The 17449-nt window shown below is 55.3% G+C and overlaps 1 protein-coding gene across 1 annotated transcript; it reads right to left on the minus strand.

Annotated features, from left to right (window-relative positions):
• Positions 1 to 753: 753 nt before the first annotated feature.
• ITPKA (inositol-trisphosphate 3-kinase A) lies at positions 754 to 9678 on the minus strand. The gene is made up of 7 exons (XM_070378201.1): positions 8598 to 9678; positions 2790 to 2886; positions 2492 to 2708; positions 2147 to 2351; positions 1807 to 1908; positions 1441 to 1512; positions 754 to 1350 (listed from the first exon to the last, which is right to left on the minus strand). The coding sequence occupies exons 1-7, from the start codon at positions 9084 to 9086 to the stop codon at positions 1147 to 1149; spliced, it is 1386 nt and encodes a 461-aa protein (XP_070234302.1). The 5' UTR covers positions 9087 to 9678; the 3' UTR covers positions 754 to 1146.
• Between the last annotated feature and the right edge of the window lie 7771 nt (positions 9679 to 17449).

Raw genomic sequence — 17449 nt, forward strand, 5'->3', positions numbered from 1 at the left:
CAACACTATGAAGCCCTACTCCCCTACCTTCCTATTAAAGAACCCTGTTGTGCTGAATTCACCCCTTTCAATGTAAGTAACCCATTCTGGAGGAGGAAGGGGCTGGGGAGCCTGTCTCTGGGGGGCCTAAGATCTCCACAGGCCCAGGAACTGAGTTTAGGGAGCTTGAAGAACTGGGGAAGGAGCCTCCTCGATCCCCAGCTGCTCTTTGGCCTCAAGCCCCCGAATCCAGGAGTAACCAACCTTGGAACCTTTGGAGTCTCACCTGTGGCCTAAGGGTCCTAAGGGTGAGGACTCTGGCACTGATGGTGCCAGTTCCTCCCTGCACTCCTCCCCAGGCTTCTAGGTGGCTTGAGTCCCACGTAGCCTCTGTCTCCTGCAGTCTGTGCTACACGTCTGGGCCTGTCTCAGGGCTGGCCTGGCACCACTGAGCTCTCTATCCTGGAAACCAGTCTCAGGCCTCCTGGGCAAGAGCCTGGCCACTCCCAGCCTTTGATATGTGGAGCTAGAGGCCACCCCCACCCACAAGGTGTAGGTGGGGAATTGAAATTGCCTCCTGCAGGAAGCCTTCTCTGGATTGCCCTTACCCCAGTTAGCATCCTCCACCTGGGCAGCCCTCAACACTACACATGCCGCTAACAAAGAGCTCTTGTCATAGACCACAGTGATCTGAATGCACCTGACAGATGCTAGGGAACCAAGAAAGAAGGGACCAGAGGGAAGAAGGGGATGAGCCCAGAGTCAAAGCTGGTGTCTTTGAGTTTTATTGGGAAGAGGAGTCCATTGTAGTGTGGGAGTTCAGACCAATAGATCTAGTGCCTGTGAAACAAAGTTCTTTATCTGGCTTCTCTGGAGAGGTATGGAGCCCCCTCAGAAGAGCTGGGCTGAAGAAGAAGCCACTTACCCTGCTCTCCTCCTCCCTCCCCCGCTTAATTAGCGTCGCCGGCTCTAGGAACACTGGGGCTTGTAGGGGGCCAGGCCCTGCGCGTGCAGTGTGTCCCACAGTGGTTGGCACTTGTCCCTACAGGGCGGTATGCACTGCTCCGCATCGCGGGGTTTCAGTCTCTCTTGCCTGCATGCATGGTGGGGACGCAGGCGCAGCTCCATCTGTCAGACCCTCAGGTCAGCAGGGACAGGGGCCCAGCCTCATCTCTCGGCTAGGCTGGCCAGGATGCCAATGAGATTGTCCAGCCCCAGCAAGTAGCCGTCCTCTCGGTTGCCCTCTTCCCAGGGCCGCCGGTGGTCCAGGGTCTGGCCGTCAGGGAGGGGCGTGGTCTTGCCAAAATCGATGAGCCACACGCCGGCGCGATGGCAGTGATCATGCACGAAGAGGAGCGAGCTGCCGATCACCTGCCGAGTCCCCCACCGTCAGGCCACGGTGGAGAAGCCCTCCACCCTCTTCCCTCACAGACCACAGACACGTGAGCCTGCCCTTCTTACCTCGTGCCTCCTAAAGAACTCAGAGACCTCCAGAGTGTCCCGGATGTGCTGCAGGCGGTTCAGATACCTCCTCTGGAGAGGGTGGAGAAGGGGAGGACAAATTAAATACCAACTGAACCTCTGCGATTGTGAGATTATGAAGAACGCCACGATGCATGCTTGGCTTGGCAAATACCATGGTGAAGAAGGCGCAGGCCCCCACGTGGCGCGCAGCCCAGAATTGTTGTAAAGCAATAACAGCGCAGTGCGATAAACACTGGGATGGGGGTCACGTACGGACGGGTGTTGCGTCAGATGACCTGACCTGGGGGCACCCCTCGGTATCAGGCTCCCCAGCATCTCAGGGTTCTGGGATCCCACGCTCACCAGCACTTCCGCATCCCCTTGCACAAATTCCTCAAAGACGCGGATCACCTGCTCTCGGCTTCGCGTGGTCTTGAAGTCTGTACTGCAGGAGCCGTCGGCTTTCTGTAGAAGGTGGGCAGAAATCGTCAGGGGCCACGTGTGCGCCCAAAGGGAGAGGATCTGGCTAGCGCAGCGATACCTCCTGGGACGTTGAATGCCAGGGACAGCGAGACGGCCGCCAGAGGGTGCCTCTTCCGGGGGCAGTCGGGGTGGGAGGTCAACACGGAGGACAGACACTGCACAGTGGGGCTGGGGCGGAGGAAGGGCCCGGGAAATACAAAGCGACGCGAGCCTGGCCCACCTTGATGCCCTCGATGCGGAAGCCGAGAGTGGTGCTGGAGCTGATGCCTTCTCGCCACTGCATGTAGCGCGGCTTGGTAACTGCGCGCTGCGCGTGCTCCTCCTCGGTGGGCGCCTCAGGGTCGACTGCCAGCATCTTCTTGTACATGTCCTTCCGCAGCTTGGGCCGCTCACGGGCTTTGGTCAGCTCCTCTTCCAGATAAGTCCTACGGAGGCGCAGGCAGCGGCGCGGCGTGAGCGGGCGCACACTGGAACCTAGTCGAGCACTGCCTTGGGCACGCGTAGAGCGCTCGTTCCCGCCCTGGGCCCTTTACTGGTTTCCAGACGCCCCGCAGGGCACGCGTACCTGACGCCCATCTTGCAGTCTAGTACGCAAGGCCCATCGAAACCGTCGAGCAAGTCCTGCAACTGCAGGTAGCTCTCGCCGTCGCGCTCCACCACGCCGTGGAAGGCGGGCACGCAGCCGCGTAGCGCATCCGCCATGAGCCGCGCCAGGCAGTAGCGCTCCGGCTCCGAGCTGCGCTTGAGGATCAGTCCGCTGGTGCCCGCTGCCTTGAAACTCCCTGAGGGCAGACCTTGGTTAGTGGCGCCTAAGTCCCTTCCTCCCGGCCTCCGCCCCGCACCCGCCACGACCCCGTGCTCACCCGTGTGCCCTGCCAGCTGCACCCAGGCGTAGCGCTTCTTGAAAGGGCTCATGACCGGCAGGTTCACCATGGTCCGGATCTTCTGCCAGTGGCTTTTCTGAAAGCGACACGACCCGGGTCTGCCAGTCAGCGTCTCAGCAGTAAAGCCATCCTTCCTCTGGAACATGGTCTCGCCCCGTCCCACCCTACCCTAAGCAGCTCGTGCCTGGAGCTTCAACGGCTGATTCACTCAGGGGTTTATCGTGAGCCTGTGTGGCGGACGCTGAGACAAGCGCCTGGAGATGATAGACATCCAGTGTGCTGAAAAGAGCCCCAGCCTTAGCGTCAGAAAGCTCAGTTCTGCTGCTCCACAGCTGCACGGACAGGTTACTGAACTGCTCTGTAGTGGTTTTAGGACTTTTGTGAGGAAAACAGTCTCGTGATGTTAAAAAAAAATGCAGATTTTCAGGTCTACCACAGGGAAACTCTGAGCATTGCACTTTTACCAATGCCTCGGGATATTCTGGGGCTTGAGAAGCCTCTGAGTTCAGTTTCTTCAGTTCCCCGTAAAATGGGGAAATAACTACTCCCACCAGGTTGTTGTGAGTAGTGGTAAATTAGACTTGAGTGTGACAGCCCCCACCCCCAGTCCCATTCCTTGGCGTGGACCACTACTACCTGCACAACTCTGGATTATCATTTAATACTTGGGACCATTGGTTCCTCTTATTTAGGGAGAAAGACAAACATGGAAACAAATCATTACACAGGCCCAAGGTAGGGAGGCCAACCTGATAGGGCCTGAAGAAAGAATGGCTTGGTGCTCCCCAAGGTTCTCTTCCTATCCTTAGATGCCATCTCACTCCCTACCAGTTGACAAGGCCAGGGTACCCCAACCTGGACCCAGAAACCTGGGTTTTGAAAATGGAATACAGAGGGGAGGGTCTGTCATCTTAGATGAAACTGAGAGGGAAATTGAGATTTTGGTGTACCTTTTGCCTCTTGACCGTTGCGTCTAGTCTGAGATCATCTGATACTCTGAACCTTTCCTCTTCCCACACCAAGCTCATCACTCCTGTGTCTACCCACTGGAGCACACAGGTTTGCTCATCTAAAGAGTGTGTCTGCTGCCTCCTCCCAGGGCGCCTGCCTTTTAGAGGAATGACATGTGTGCCTTCACAAGGCTGGTCCCCAGGAATCCAGCTCTCACTCAGTCCACCAGAGTGAGAGGGAGAACTGGGGTGGAGGCTTAAGCAGAGGAGGCTGCTGACTATAAAACCGCTTTCATGGCGAGGAGATGGGAGTCAGTGACACAGTACTGGAGGGGGGAGTCTGAAGTTGCTTCCAGTCTTGGCTCTGTCACTTTCTAGCTGAGTGAACTCAAGTGAGAATTTCATCTGTGTGAGCCTGTTTCCTCTGGACCTAGCTGTTGCCATAACACGAGCCACCATTTACTGACCGCCCACTGCACACCAGGCTTCTCATCTCCAACAGACAGCATTGCTCCTGCTTTCTTCCTGTAGTCCCTACATGGCTCAGTAGGGTGTGATCACATGTCCAATCCCCAGAGATCTGGGGGTGTAGCCAGAAGCAGCCCACTAGAAGCATGACATCTCTTTCAAAACTCCCTTTTTCACTCTTTAAATACATACAAGGTTTGCATTATGCTGCATAATAAATCCAAGTTTTATTATAAAACTCTCCCACCTCCGAATCCTCAAATAAAATTCCAGGAGGATGTATGTGCCAGGTACATTGAGTGGCACATCCTATACCCTCTTCCCCCACACTCAGTTTGAAATTCATGATGCTGCTGCACATGCACAGTAAGTGCCTGAGATGGTAACTCTTGCCATTTTACAGAAGGCAATCAAAGTTCAAAGAGTTAACATTCCTGCTATCCCTGCTTCCAGCAGGCCTCCCAGTCTCTGCCCTAAGCTCAAGTTCAAAACCCACCCCCATGTTCCAATTGTCCCAGCAGGTTCCAGAGGTCAAATGGACCCTGCATGAAAAAGAATTTTGTATAAGATGAAGCAGTTTGCAGCCACAAGGCGCTGTGTTTTGATATCTGGGGAAACACTGAGATCTGCCTGGGGACCCCTCTTTGTTAGCTGGACACCTTTAGTTTATCCAAAGGGATGGGTTTAGTGGTGGGGCTTCAGGAAGCTTTAGGTACTTACTGGCAGAATTTGGGGGGACAGTGGGGCCAGAATGGACTTCATTATAGGGTTCATCTAGTTCTGTAGCCACCCCAGTAGAAGATGGAATCAGCCTTAGGTTAGGTGAGATGGGAGAACTGCATCATCCTTTCTTCTGTGATCATGTAGGAGCAGTGAGTGAGGCTGGAAGGTGAAAGGTGGAGCTGGTAGAAGAGGATTTAGTACCTGCAGTCCTGAGCTACTGTCTCATGAGTGATGTGTGATAATATAGCATTGGCTTGCTCCCAAACTGAGATAACATCGGGTTATCTCTCCACTCTCCCCACCCAAGTTTTGTGAGGTCATATTAGCCAAGAGCAGCAAAGACTAAGGTTGTTTCCAGCCATGTGGGTTACAGAAGGCTTTCAAACCCGTTATGCCATTTGAGCCCTCGCAGCCACCTTTTGAGGTTGGTTGGTAATGACAGGATTTAGTTCCTCTGCCAGTAATGGATAGGGTCAGATATGGAAGGAGTTGATGCAAGCATCATGGAATTCTGCCATCTTCATCTAGGGAGCTACCTCCCCCAGGGAACATAATGCATAAAAGATGCATATATCCAGAATGGTTCTAGGGGAATCATTCTTTGGCGAGTGGGTGGGGATTTTGGCACATGAACAACAGCAGGGAAGATATTTTTGAGCAGGTAAGGCTTTTATTGTGTGAATATCAGAAAGCAGATTTATTATGTTACAGAGTGAAACCTGGCTGAAAAAAGGGTTAAAACCCCATTGCCTGGCCCAGGCAAATAGAAGTCTGAGAAAGCATCTCACAGCAAGAGGCTACCCAGACACCTTGGGACAAAAAGCTCAGGAGAGCTGACCATGTGAGAGTCTTTGACGAAGTCACAGGAGGACCCTCTGATAATTCTTCACCCATGAGGCTGGACAGGGAGCATCTCCTTCTGGGCAGAGCTTAGCTGAATACTAGCCTCAGACCCTCCTTTTATTTAGAAGCCCTGAGGACTCCAGCTTCTTGTATCACACCAGACACTTTGTGTATCTTCTGCCAGAAGCCCTTTGCTTTCTTTGTCTTTGGTATTCATCTCCCCTCTTCCTGACTTCCATGCCCTACCTCCAGCCATCCAGACTCTGGCTAAAGCTCTCTACTAGCCCAACCCCCTTGCCATGTTCCCAATACTTTATCAAATAAGCACTCCTGGTGGTGGTGGTGGTGGTGAGAACAATCAGTTTAAATTTATAAAATGATTTGCACCAAGGTATAAGTGACCCACGACTTCACCCTCCCAGGGGCATTTTCTTTTTAAAAAGGAAGTCTGTTAACCTAAATTCTGCTCTATAATTAGTGAAAAGTGAAGTGTGGGAGTTCTGGGCCCAGGACAGGATGGCATCCAGGTCTCCTTACCCATCCTGGAGCACTGAGAGAAGAGAATCAAATGAACAAGAGTCAAACAACCTCTCTTCTGCTAGAGCAACACCCCCAAAATTGTTTTAAGAGGCAGACAAGGCCTAAGAATGTCATGCCAGCTGCCCTTGGGGACAGGCCCCCAACTCCTCTCTTGGCCTGTATGGTTTTTCTTCCCCCTGACTCTTCCCTCTACCGTAGGAAAGGAAGCAGGAAGGAGGCAGGCTGCCCAGTCCCAACTACCTTGAGGGGGAGCCCAGCTCCAGACTCTGGGCACACAGTGTGCGGCTTCTAGAAAGAAGAGGTGAAGGATGTACACAAGCCTTTCAAAGGCTTCCCGCTGTTTACGTTATCCACCCAGGCCGGAGGTGTAAGGGGCTGGAGAGCTGAGAGTTGAGGAGTGCTGCAGCAGTACCCTTCTCCCGGGCGCATCCTTCACGGTCAGCCAGCCTATGGGCTCTGCTTCCTGCCTGGGGAAGCCCTAAAGGCAGCCTAGGCGGGCGCGCTGTGCGGCTCCGCGAGGCAAAGTCCGAGCCGGGCCCTTCCACGCGGACGCAGGCGGCCTCTGTCAACAGCCCTGGCTTATCTGCCACCACCGTGGCTGTTTGCCTTCGGGGAGGCCCCGGCGGGCTGGGGGTTGGGAAGGCCTGGTACTCGCAGCCTTGGAGCTGGAAGGGCCCTCCACGGCCATCTGCTCCAGCTCCTGCCGCGCCGGGTGACGGGGAGGCCCAGAGTTGGAGAGGCCGGCCGAAGACGCCCAGGGCACAGCTGCGACTGGGCCCCGGAGTCTTGACCCCAGCTGGGCTGCCTACGTGTAAGCAGTCCTGGGCCGCAGGTCCTCCTCCGCCTTTAGCAAGAAGAGTGAAGCCGGGGGCTGCCCTCGTGGCTCCCTGCCTCCAGCGCCCGCCTCTCAGCTCTCAGAGATTTGAACGGGGGGAGAGTTGGGCCCACAGTTACTGCTCCGGATTTTCGGGGGTAGGGAGGGAGGAGTCCTCTCACCGCCCCTCATCCCCGCCTCAGAAACCCTCGGGCGGCACCGCCTCCTTTCAGGGAACAGGGTTACACCAGAAATGTCAGGGGTCAGGGGTACCCCTACGGAGGAGAGAGGGACTCCCCACACCCTCTGCCTGGTGTCGGGGTGGGTTCCTGCTCTATGAGACTTTTTCCTTTTCCTTCTTGTTTCACAAACCACGTCGCCCTGAGGATAACGTAAGTCTCAGGGGTAAGTGAATCACGGAGCCACTGCAAGCCATTACAGTGACTCTAGCGCCTCGTCCAATCCGAGCGCGGGGGGAGCCTAGGTCCCGCAGGCCCGGCCGCCCCGGCGCACGGCCGCTGCTCTCACCGCCCTTCTGGGCAAGCCCCGAGCCACCAGAGACTGAGGGCGCCCTTCGCCTCTTCCTCCACTTCAGGGACACTTGCATAACGTGGATCTAGAGCAACTCCTTCTCGTTGACCGCGGATAGTTATTTAAAGTATTTGGCCTTGATTAAAACAAGGGGGACAGGACGGCTATCCTGGGAGAAACACGACCCGGAGGGGCAGGCACGGGGAATGACTGCACCATACCCTAGCCTGGGTTATCAAAGGGTCAAACCTGGCCCCAGAACATCCAGGCTACCGGGGGCGGAGATCGGCAGACTGGTCCCACCCTCTCAGCCTCAGTTTACCTCCCTCCACCCTCCCCGGCCAGAATTAGGAGCAGCAAAGCGGAGGAGGGCAGCGTTCCGCCCCCTGCCTAAGCTCGCTGTCCCGCGCCCCTCCCTTGCCCGCGTCCAAGCCTGGTGCGGGCGCCGGGAGCAGACGGCGGCAGTTCGCGAGCGGAGCCTGGAGCTTGGCTCCACTCCCACTCAGGAGAGGGAAACCGTGGCAACGGCGGGGGTGGGGCGGCGGCGCGGGAGAGGGGGCGGCAGAGAAGGAGGCTCGTCCTCACGTCTCGGCGAGAGTTCGCCGGGCAACGCTAAGCCCCTCCGATCCCTCCAGCCATCTCACGGCCGGCAAGTCACGCTGCCCCGCCGCCCCACCGGTCTCCGTAGCCGGTCTCGGGGATTCCTCACTCCCTTAGACGCCCCAGGGCCTGGGTCGCGACTCGCCTGTAGAACTGGAGTAAAATATGTCAAGGCGAGGGGTTGGCCCGGCGCCTCCTACCGACCCCACTGCCTAAAGAGGGAGAAGGGGACTCTCGGGGGAGGGAGCTTAGGGCGGGAGTTGGTCCGCAGCGAGCTCCAAGCAGGTCCCCGCTCCGGCCCCGCCCCGCGGCCCGTACCTGACCCACGTCCTCGCCCGCTTCCAGCTGCACGTTGCCGCGGCTCCGGCTCTCGCTGTCGCTCAGAAGATCGTCCTCCGAATCCTCGGGCAGCGACGAGGAGCCAGTGGAGGAGAGCGACGAGGTGGAGAGGCGGCGCGGCTGCTGCAGGTGCGACGAACCCACAGCCGGGAGCCAGCTACCCTCCGGCTCTGGCGGCCCGGGGCTGGCCGGGGGCACGTCCGGCTCCTCGGCCGTCACAGTCAGCTGCGGGATCACTGGGGCAGGGGGAGCCCGCGGAAGCCCGTTGGGGACCTGTCCCCCTCGCCGCTTGGCCCCGCGAGCCCGGGGCTGCCCGGCGGCGGCGGCAGCAGCGACCGCAGCGCAGCGCGCCTCGAAAAGCAGGCGCAGCTCCCCGACGCTCCGGCGCGGAGCCCGCTCCAGCCCAGGGCTGCACGGCCCCGCGCCTCCCGGCCGCGCCATGCCCGTCGGGCCCCCGGGCAGGGTCATTTCCCGGTAACAGAGCCGCGGCAGAGCCCACCAGCCCGCGGCGCGGCGGGCACTGGAGACGCTCGGCGCCCCCGGCTCGAGACTGCCCCGAGGCGGAGCCTGCGCCGCAGCCCGCCTGGGCCCCGCCTCGGCCGCGCCCCCCGCCCACTCCTTTCACTTTCAGAGAAAGCGCGGGCCTTCCTGGGCTCCTGCCCAGCCGGGAAGGCTCCCTGTTGCTCCGGGGGTGGTCGGGAAGCCCAGGCCTCCTGGATATACAGAAAACCCGGGCCTGGCCTTCGCTGCCTCTCAGTGCCCACCTTCGCTCGGGAAGGCCGGAAGGATTGCTCCGCCCCACGCCGCGCTCGACACCCCAACTCCGCAGGGATTCCTCCAGGAATTCCTCCAGGGCAATTCCAAGGGCCCTGACCCCGCGGGGGTGGAGCTGCTCCAGCTTTCGCTCCCGCACCCGGTCCCCTCGGGCTCCTTTCCTCGTTCCACCCATTCTGGGCTAAGGCGTCCAGGTCTCGGGGGCTTTTCCCCCTTCTTCGGCGCGAGTTCTAGGCCTTCGGCTTCCCCAGGAAGCCTCAACCCAGGGCGTGTGCCCAAGTGGGGACTGTGTCTTGGGAACTAGCTGAGGCTTTCCCCACTCCCTATCCCCGAGGCTGGCAGAGTACAAGGTCAGGGGGCGGGGCCTCGATCTCTCCAAGTTTTCCCGGCAGAGACCCGGCCAGCATCCCAGGCTGCTGCCTGGAGGAGGCTGGGGTGGGGGTGGCGAGCCCTTCTTCCTCCTTTCCTTTTGGAGTTCAGGGCTTGGAGTTACTGTGGGTCTGGAAATAAGTCATTCCTCCTCCTTGAACTGATTTTTCTTGACAGGGTTGTTGTCCGCCTCACAGGATTGCTGTGAGAATAAAATGAAAGATGTGATATCTCGAAATGGTAAGAATAATTTTAGTGTGGGTGGGACAAAGAGCCAGCGTCAAGTTCACCACACTCCAGATGTGATTTTAAGCAGTCTAGTCACCGTTCTAAGTCCATTTTCTTACTTGTAGATGGAGGTAAACTTCACCTGACCCACAGAGTTGTGGCTGTGAAACTGGGAAGAAAGTGCTGGTGTTGGAGAAGGATCTCATACACCCACAGCGTGCTCCTCAGTAGCATCGTTGTGGTAGGTCTTTGGCCACTTTGCATGTTAGTGGTCAACTGAGCTGCAAAGGCTGCTTTGTGTAGAACTCAGCATTTCACAACATTTCCTATTTTTTCTCCAAATGCCATGAGAGAGAATCCCTCATTGGGGATTCTGATGCCTAGAGATTACTGGGGGACCTGTGGGGATACAGCCCTCTGAAGGATGGCCTCTGAGCTGATGAAGACAGAAAGGAACTCTTATCTCCTTTCCTTATCTCCCTTCATCCAGAATTCGAGAATGGCCCAGGAGGAGAGACAGTGGGTGCCTTCAGCAAAGAAGAAAAGGGAAAATCCCTAGGGAAGAAAGATTGAGTGGAAGAAAGAGTGGGAGGAGGGAAGAAAAACCGAAGAAATGAAGGAGTAAGAGAAAGAAGGAAATACAGGAGTCTGAATACTCCTCTGTGGAGAACCTGGGAAGCCACATGGCTACCTTCTCTGGGGCACAGAGGTTTGGAGGAGCCTGAGTGTTTGTGTAAGGGGTGTACTTGAGGGCTTGAAGGACCAGAGACACTTATGTCTCCTGCACTCATTTCTTTCCCTCCGAGCTCCCCTGGTTAGAGAGGAGCTGGGAAGGTAGTACCCTCAGAGAGGGGACTGGGGGCAAAACCAGAGTGAAGAGAGCCAACAAGGACCTGTTAGAACTGGAAAGGCGGGAAGGGAAGTGAGAAGAGGGAATATGCAGCTCACACCTGCCCAATGGATGGGCAATGTTGGAGGCACGAGCAGGCTGGGAGCCCGTGTCATCCTGACTGCCATGAGGAAACTCAGGGCAATTCCTTTTTCTTGTATCAGGAACTTGCCCAAGGCAGGCCACCAAAGAAGAGCTCTTTGCCATACCTGCTCAGGCCTTCCTCCCTGGAAAGGTAAGGACAAACCTTGGAATGGGTATTAAAATGAGTTAATTTCATAGATTTTCAAGTGGGAAGTACATTTATATGCCTCTACCATCCTCACAATACAGCAGAAGTAACAAAGAGGTTAAATAATTCAGCCAAGGAGGTTAAGGCGCTTGTGCAAGGCCACACAGTTAGGTGGTGGAGTGTGCCCTAACTTCTATTCTTGTGCTATGCTCGGTTTCTTAACATCTTGTAGTTCAGTCCCTAGATCCTTATCCAGTGAAGGCAGAGTCTGCCTCCACCTACCACAGGCAGAAAACATAGGCACAATCCTGGGGCAGGGCGGAGGGGTCCCAATACAGCTGTGGGACAAGGTCAAAGGGTCCTCATGTCCTCCTAGTTGAGCCAGGAATGACCTTTCAAATGCTGGAATTCTGTTTTTTGCCTCAGTTTTCACAGTCTTTGAAGTTGAGTAGATGGATGTGAGTTAGAGGGGTGTGGAGAAGGTCAGTCTGACTACAATATAGGCGTAGGAATGGCCTCTTGTATGATGCAAAAAATGGATGTGCGGGGGACAAGAAGATTGTTTCAAGGTTTTGATGGTCATTAGGTGGCTGATCTGAGATTGGCCTTGAGAATCCCTCTGCCTTATCCACAAGGTCAGCTACATGTCTGAGAAGAGAACTGATCCTTCTTCTTGTGGCTTCTTTGTTCAGGGATCCTCCTATAACCTATATGCATAGAGATTGAGTGAGAGGTTTCTGGTTTATTCCTTAGCCTGCCTCACTTAGCTCTGTGCCTCTTATGCAACTCACAGTACAGGACCATTGGCCCCAGGGGCAGGAGCAAGGTCACTACTCACCATCTCTATGCCAGTTTCTGCTTCCCAAGACCCCTGGGCAGGGGCTCTCACCTTGGAGAGAGAGGATGAGTGGGCCACCTGTTGTTTTGTTTTGTTTTTTTAACTTTATTTGGATTTGCTGCACACAGGCTTTTTCTGTTTGCAACAAGCAGGAGCTACTCTTTGTTGTGGTGTGCAGGCTTCTCATTGCAGTGACTTGTCTTGTGGAGCGTGGGTTCTAGGGCACAGGGCTTCAGTAGTTGCAGCACTTGGGCTCAGTAGTTATGGCCCCTGGGCTCCAGAGCACAGGCTCAGTAGTGGTGGCACACAGGCTCAGTTACCACTTGGCATGTGGGATCATCCCAGACCAGGGGTTGAACTCATGTCTCCTGCACTGGCAGGCAGATTCTTTAGGACTGAGCCATCAGGGAAGCCCCCACCTGTTGTTTTGAAAGCCTTTCCAGCAAGAGCTGAGCTTCCATGAGATGTGTGTGAGTGTGTGTGTATATGTTGGGAAGGTGATGGTGGCACATTTTCCTTTAGGCCAGGTGGTACAGGTTCTCATTCAAGTCAACAACTCCCAGACATGCTCTGTGAGGCTTAGTGTCCTCCAAGAGAGTTTCTAACCCCAAGATTCCAATATTCTGTGACCTATGACTCATTTGTCATTTATAGAGCAAATTAACTTTCATTAAGCAGCTGCTATGGACAAGGCATTGTGGTAGGTGAAAGGGATGCAGGAATGATCCCTTACTAGGGGTGGTGGCACATCATTTTACATTGTCTTTTGAAGGAAATGAGAAAGGACACAACAGAAAACGGCCCCAGGAGATTCTGTGCTTCTAATGCAGGGGGCGTGGGTTCCATCTGTGGTTGGGGAACTATGATCCCCACATGCCACACGGTGCAGTTTTAAAATAGAAAAGAAAGAAAACAGGCCCCAGGATGCTAAAAAGCTGTATTTACTGTTTCCAAGGAACTTTCAGTGAGACCTTGGTTTTCAACTGCTTCCTGCAAACCATTCATTCTCCAACCCTGGTCAGTCTGAAGCCCTTTTCTGCCCAGAGCATGGTAGAGACAGTGCTGAAGGTTTTGCCAGAGCCAGGGTTATTGCAAATGGGGAAGAATTGGTGTTCTCCTTCCTCCTGGAAAGAGGAGTGAACAACCATCTTCACTTGACAACCCCAGACCCTTTTCCTTGCCTCTGGGTTTCTCCTCCTCCCCATGCAATCTCTGACCCTATAATTAATACAATTTGTGGAAATATCCTGGGAATATCTTCTGATAAAACTTGGGACCTAGCAGCATTCACTGACCCGCCACCCTCTGCATCACCCTCCTCCAAAACAGTCAAAATGTGTCACCACACCTGTGTATGCTCAGTAAGAACATTTTCTCTCCTGACACACTTCAGAAACAAGGTTTCCCATCCCTCCCAGGAGCCTGTGTTCCTGTGGTTCCCCCTCCTCCCTCTCTCTAAAACTCAGAACCCTCAGAATCTCTGCCAGTGGCCAAGGGGAGGCAGAGGGGACTGGTAGTGTCTGAGGTCAGGGATGCAGTCTTTCTGTCCCCCACATCCCTACTAGGGTACCTCCAGATCTTTCCCCGCCCCAGGTGGGCGCATCCCCTAATTATATTAGTGATCTCTGCCTGCCAGCGTGACCTCCACCCGGGGTGCGCAGAGAGCCTCCAGTGGCCAGGTGGAAACAGGAGCCACTAGGAAGCGGCGCGCAGGCCTCAGGTCCGTGGAACTGATGCTTGCTCCTCCTTGGCATCAGTCGGGCGCCTCACGCAACCCGCCAGGAGCACGGAGTAATCTGAGGCCCCAGCTCCCAACGGCGGGTGCGGGGAGGGTGTGGAGAAGCTGCCCGGGCGCGCGCCCGGCTGGGGTCCACGGTTGGAGACGTGCGTGGCGAGCGCATGCACGTGCAGGCAGTGTGATCATCGCCCCGTGGGGCACTCGGACCTGGACTCCAAGGTCAGTGAGGTCGCGAGTGGGCGAACAGAGGCCGAAGCTGTTGACTCGTCGGGGCCGTGAGGGGATAGCTCCCATCTGCCACGGCCGTTTTACTCGCGGACTCAGGTTGAACCCCTACGACGGACAGCTTGGGCGTCCACTGCAGGCGGCGTAGCACCGCCGCATCTCCTTCCTGCGTGCGCTGCGGTCTGGGGACACGATAGAGGGGAGTGGTGGGGTCAGAAATCCCAGAACGCAGTCAGCTGGTCTCGCCCCCCTTTCCTCCACTGCGTTTATTGGGCGTTAACTAGGTCCCAGGGTGGAGGTGGAGACTCACAGATAACAGTACTACAGCGTGGTGTGTGCCGCCCTAGGGAAGCCTAGGTGCTCCCAAACCGGAGCGGGAAGGGGCAATCAGGGAAGGTTTCCTGGAGGAGGTGACCTTTGAGCGTAGAGTCTTTGACCTGAAGAGTAGTTCTCCAGGGAAAAATCGATGGGGATAGACTTGTGCTTCAGGAGAGGTGGATGTGTTGATGACTGAGCAAGATGTGTTCCCGCGTGAATTTAGCGACAGAGGGTCGTACGTTTGCGCCTGCGAAGTCCATTCAGTTGTGTCTGCCTCTTTGTGACCTCATGGACTGTAGCCCACCAGGCTCCTCTGTCTATGGGATTCTCCAGGTAAGAGTACTGGAGTGGGTTGCCATTTCCTTCTCCAGGGGACCTTCCCGTCCCAGAAACGAACCCGCATGTACTGCATTGCAGGCAGACCGTTGAACCACTGGGGAAAATGCAGGGTCATGGACAGCTAAAAGAGACAAAAAGTGATATTCTGAAGATGCTATTAAGTCATCATGAAACAGATTGGAACTTGGTTGAACTTCTTTACACTCATTTTCCAGTTTGACACGGTTTTTGTGTTTTAATTACTCTCTGTGGTGTTGGGGAGGTGAGGCTTCACAGTCTTTCTGAGTCCCCTGGGGCAGTGGTGAGGTGGAGGCCTCCGGAGCCAGTGAGGGCTGGGAGCAGGAGGATGCTTTCAGAACGACCATCAGTAAAGAGGGTGTGTGGTGTGTGTTGGGGCTGCAGAGGATAAATAGCAGCAGCAAGTTGGGACCAAAAGGCAGCTGTCCTTCTCTGGACAGTTCTCCTGGCCAGCCCCAGTGATCATTGGAACCTCCATAGGGAGACAGAGTTTCTAGACCTTCCTCCCACCCTTCAACACACACACACACACACACACACACACTCCTAGGTGGGAGCTAGCTGAGTCTCTGGGCCAAGTGCACACACACACACACACACACACACACACACTCCTAGGTGGGAGCCAGCTAAGTCTCTGGGCCAAGTGCACACACACACACACACACTCTCCTAGGTGGGAGCCAGCTGAGTCTCTGGGCCAAGTGCACACACACACACACACACTCTCCTAGGTGGGAGCCAGCTGAGTCTCTGGGCCAAGTGCACACACGCACACACACACACACACACACACACACTCCTAGGTGGGAGCCAGCTGAGTCTCTGGGCCAAGTGCTCCAGCTTCTGGAGCTTCATGCCCTCCGCTGACACTGGGGCTATTCTGTGGCTTCTGACCCATTCCATCACACTGCCCCTTCCACCCCCACCCCTCCACTCTGCTCCAAGTCTCTCCTGTGAGGCCTAATGGCCTCTCTGACAACAGCACTTATCGAACCTTTACTGGGAAAAGGAACACTTAATCGTGAACAGGCTCCAGATAGATTTTATGTTAAAGATGGGGAATGGGCTTAGAAGAGTTAACCAGCTTCAGCCCTAGGTAGTTAAGTGATGGAGCTGGGGCATGAACGCTGCACTGAGCCCACTTACCTTGTGGCTTTTAGACTCTCCCTCAAGTCCAAAGCGTAATCTGGAAGCCCTCAATATGCCTGTGCTGCACTGGCTAAGCCCCTATTCTGGGCCAAGAAACTGGCCCTAGGGGCCAGCCTGGGGAACCCTACAGGGAAGGCAGACTGCCCCTCTGCCCTCACCCCCTAGTGCTGCTGCTCCCTCCAAACCTCTCCTCCCCAAAGCAGTTCAGCTGCCCACTTTAGTCAGGTAAGTCACATGAAAGTATCTGAGCTGGAGGCCTGTGACTTCCCCATTCCTGAACGCCACTACCATGAGATAGCCAATAGACCCTGCACACCTCTCCCCTTTGCATTCCTCCACCCAAGGCAGTCACAGCCAGTGGCTGTCTCACAGCAGAGAACCCTGGGAAATAACTAGACAAGGCTGTCCTCTAGGCTGGACTATAATCTCTGCTCTCTAGGGCCCAGGAGCCCCCTGCTTCCAACAATCAGGTGGCTGGTGTGATAGGGAGTTTAAGAAAACCTCCTTAGATGCAGTTGCTAGGTGAGCCCCAGGGCTCCCAACATCAAAGGCAGGCCTGGACTGGGCTTGTACCATTGCGTTTGCCACCCGCTACCTTCCCAGGTCTAGAAAGGTTTGAGACACAGCCTCATGTAGTGAGGGCAGGGAGCCTTACAGATGTCCCAGCTGGGGCCCTAAGGGAAGGATATCAGTATTCCAGAGCCATACTCACAAGCCCTGGGTCCCCCTTCATGCTCACGACAGGCAGAAAACAAATTAACAAAGAAATTATACCTCAGCCAACTGAAAGCTGTAGGAGGGCGACACTCTCACTAGGGTTAGGCAGTGTATCAGGGTCCTACCTGGTTCTGTTAGAGCTTGTTGGTATCTCCCAACGTAGGAAGTAAACTAGGCCAGTTGGAGGTTGCCTTGGCTCTAGGCAACCAATGTCTCAGAGAGGCTTCTGGGGAACTGGGTAGCTGAAGAGTTAACAGCAGCCACTTTCACTTGGGGGTGGTGGTGGTTCAGGGCTAAGAGTAGGGGGAGGGAGGGAAATCAAGTGAGAGAGGCTCTCCTGGACTTTTAAAACATGAGAGTTGCCACTCAGGATGCAGTCTTTGGACTAAATCTGACTCCCTTGTTAAAACAGGGCATAAAGTTTATTTACAAATATCTGTACAGTTTGAGTGACAGGTCAGGACTTCACAGAAACAAAACAAAAGCATTCTCTTTGAAGGAAAGCTGTAGGCAGGAAGACTTTCCCTGCACCTGTCAGAAGCAAGACAGACAAACAGACCTCTATACATCATGAGCTCGGCATACGGACATTGGCCTTTTTGCTTCTTGGAAGGAAGTGAAAAATGTATAAAGCAGTTTTAGGTGCCACACCCTTCAACACTGAAACCACCTGGGGGGTGGGGTGGGGGTGGAGCAGTGGGCCCCTGCTGCCTTCCCCAGCACAAGCGGCACCTCGAACCTCCAAGCAGCTCCGCTGGTGGGATAAAGCCCATGTATTATGCCTGGTCAAGATCTCAGTTCAGAGGCCCTGCCTCAGTTGAGACTGCAGACAAGTCCTCAGTCTTGATTCCAATCACCAAAATGGGCTACTCAGGTGAGAAGTTAACTGTCGGTCTTCTTTGGTTGGCTCTGCTCCCTGCTGTTTCTGGAGTCTCAGAACGAAAGTTTCAGCAGCTGCGTGTGGGGAGGTAGTGGCACAGTGGCTACAGTGTGA

Source organism: Bos mutus, chromosome 10 (genome assembly GCF_027580195.1).
Source record: "Bos mutus isolate GX-2022 chromosome 10, NWIPB_WYAK_1.1, whole genome shotgun sequence".
Lineage (NCBI taxonomy): Eukaryota > Metazoa > Chordata > Mammalia > Artiodactyla > Bovidae > Bos > Bos mutus.